General features: G+C 41.1%; 1 protein-coding gene across 1 annotated transcript in view; it reads right to left on the minus strand.

The window, feature by feature from the left end:
• Nucleotides 1-433: 433 nt before the first annotated feature.
• The window catches only part of SFXN1 (sideroflexin 1), a 55,670-nt gene continuing 53,500 nt past the window's right edge, over nucleotides 434-2,603 (minus strand). The window contains exons 9-10 of the mRNA XM_012662452.1: nucleotides 925-974; nucleotides 434-521 (exon numbers count right to left, since the gene is read on the minus strand). Of these exons, the coding sequence (XP_012517906.1) occupies nucleotides 434-521; nucleotides 925-974 (138 nt within the window). The remainder of the gene's footprint in view (nucleotides 522-924; nucleotides 975-2,603) is intronic.

A 2,603-nucleotide genomic window follows, 5' to 3' on the forward strand; every position in this document is an offset into this window, starting at 1 on the left:
GACGAAAGACAAGCACAAGAAAGCTTTTAAGGCAAAAAGCTAAGTAGGGAGAAGGGAAGCAAATATACCAACTACCTAAGCAAAGTGCATATAATTGCTGTCCCTGGGGGTGGAACTTAAATTCCAACACATGTGTATTATAGATGCATTTGCCAATGGATTGGATGACCACAAACTGTGGTTCAATTTTTATAAAAGCAAATTTATACCAGAGTTAACCTGACGCTTACAAAAGAATAAAGCATTTTCAAATTTAAGGGGAGAGGGAGAGAAGAGCTGCGTACAGAGAGTTTTGAAACTAAACAGACATCAGTTTGATTTCTGCCTCTATTTCCTCCTTTCAGAGAACTTTGCATCATTGTCTTTTTGAGTCTCAACTTCCCTACCCAGTGAGATGCAGTAACAGCACCGCATCTTCACCTAGTTTTTAGGATTAAAACTCACAAGCATTCTGAAGAATAACAATTACATACCTTTTCTGAGGAAACAGAGCACAACACAGGGGCGTAGCAAACACCAAACTTAAAAAAAAAAAAAAAAAGTCAAATCAGAGCATTTTGAAAATGGTCCACTTTTCAGATTCTCCTTCTGTTTTACTTTTATAACAGTCCCCTTTCTTGAAAGCATTATCCAGCCTGACAAAAATATGTCCTGTTTGTGTAAATTTTATTAGCTGGGATTGCCAAAATAATGGAAAAAATCTAAGAGATAACAAGAGTTTACAAAAGAATCACACGAATAGCTTTAATGTTGTAGATTTCTCTGAAGACAGTTTACTTTTATCTAATTATTGGGAACATAAGACCCAGATGCTCTGGGATGGCCTCATTTTCACAACATGTGTCCCCTGTTATCCTTCCTTCACCTTTCATATGCTGTGTATTTAAAAAAGAAATCTATTATGTAAAAGCCATTTCTACTCACCAGAAGCCAACCAATCCAACTTGAATAGGCGCACTCATCCATGGGAACCTCTGTGTTGAGAAATAAATGATTTTGAATACTTTTTAGACAGGCACTTAGAGACACTCCTTCTGCTGATTAGCTGGAAGGAAACTCACCACATTACAAGACCCAGATGAAATGTGGTTAGTGAAATTTTGGGGTAACACTGCAACAAGTGTGTTAGTCCTGACTTCCTGTGGCTCTCTTAGATCTGTAAATGAATACACATGCAAAGACCAAGTGGCTTCTCTTTTATTAGTATTTTCCCCTTGCACATATAATCTGAGCACTGCTGGGCTCTGTACAGCAGGTGGAAAAATAGCTATCGTTTGATTATAATTTATCTCCTGGCTGGGGAGGCAGTATAGCCTGGTGCCAGTGTTTGAAGACAAATGACCTGCTCTCCAACCTCTGCCCTACCAGTTAGTTCCCAACTGTAGGGGATGGGCAGGTAGAGCCTTACCTGTCCAAGCTTTGGTTTCCTTGTTATGATACAAAAATGAGCATCATAACAGCTTCCTAAAAGTGTGCGGATGAAGACATGCCAGATAACATTCATAAAGCCCCAAGTGCAGTGTCTGGATCATTTACCATCCCTCACAGCTTCTTGCAGCCCTTATCAATTCTTGGTTTTAGTTGCTGTCAGTATGGTTGAAACTATTTCTGGCATAAAACATTTTTGTTAGTCACATTTTTTTTTTTAATGGAAACAAATGAGTTGCTTGGTCTTTTGGAAAATAAATGCTGTTAGATTTTTAGTTTTAAAAAAGGAGTGATACCAAAATACACAACGTAAAGAGCAATGAGATATATGGTTATATAAATACGGCCACAAAAATAGCTGCAAGCAAGTTGTGAACTGGTTGTAATGAAATCAGCCAACTTAGTTAAGAGTCAACATGAGCCATTACAAGATAACGTGCACGAGAGGCATACCCCGGTCCCCGAGGGGACTCCTCTGGTGAAAAGGGACATCAGGAGGGTCAACATAAGGGGAGAAAGGTATGGGCTAGAGAGGAAGGGAGAAATGTCGTCAGAGGAGACTGATCCACACAGGTTACTCAGAGCTCTGCATCTCACCCCTCAAAAGACAGAAAAGAAAAACTGTGTCTTGGGCAACTGGCTCTGTGTGATGACGAAGGTTTGCCATAAGGAGATGGTAAATCTCCAAACAAGTGACATCTGGGCTGGTACACAGACTTGGTGATGGGAAGGCAACCTACGTACTAAGTGAGATCCTATGGATGGATGAACTTGGGCCCATGAGAGCAGCCCGCATGCTGCAAGCGCACTCTTGTCTGTAGCCAGCAGGGCTACCCTGTTATCCCAAAGGGAACAGCTGCGTGTCATCTCAGAACTGGACATGTACTACCTAATGCTGACGTGGCCCATGCAGAGGGTTTTGACGGAAAGGCTCCTAGCAATGACCAGGCTCCTAGAGAATTCTGACTTATCCTGCAACACCCAACCTGATGTCATCCCTCTGCAGATGCCTCCAGCACCCTACCTAATCTATCCCTACCTCCCAGACAGAAGTCAGTCTGAGACTAGGGATGTTTGGTCTTTCACTAGGTACTTAGAAAATTTCTCAAGGTAGGGACATATCTCACCTAACAGAACTGTGCAAACAGAGGATTTTTTTTTTTTTTTTTTTTTTT

Source organism: Propithecus coquereli, unplaced genomic scaffold, assembly GCF_000956105.1.
Source record: "Propithecus coquereli isolate 6110/MARCELLA unplaced genomic scaffold, Pcoq_1.0 Scaffold766, whole genome shotgun sequence".
Classification (NCBI taxonomy): Eukaryota; Metazoa; Chordata; class Mammalia; order Primates; family Indriidae; genus Propithecus; species Propithecus coquereli.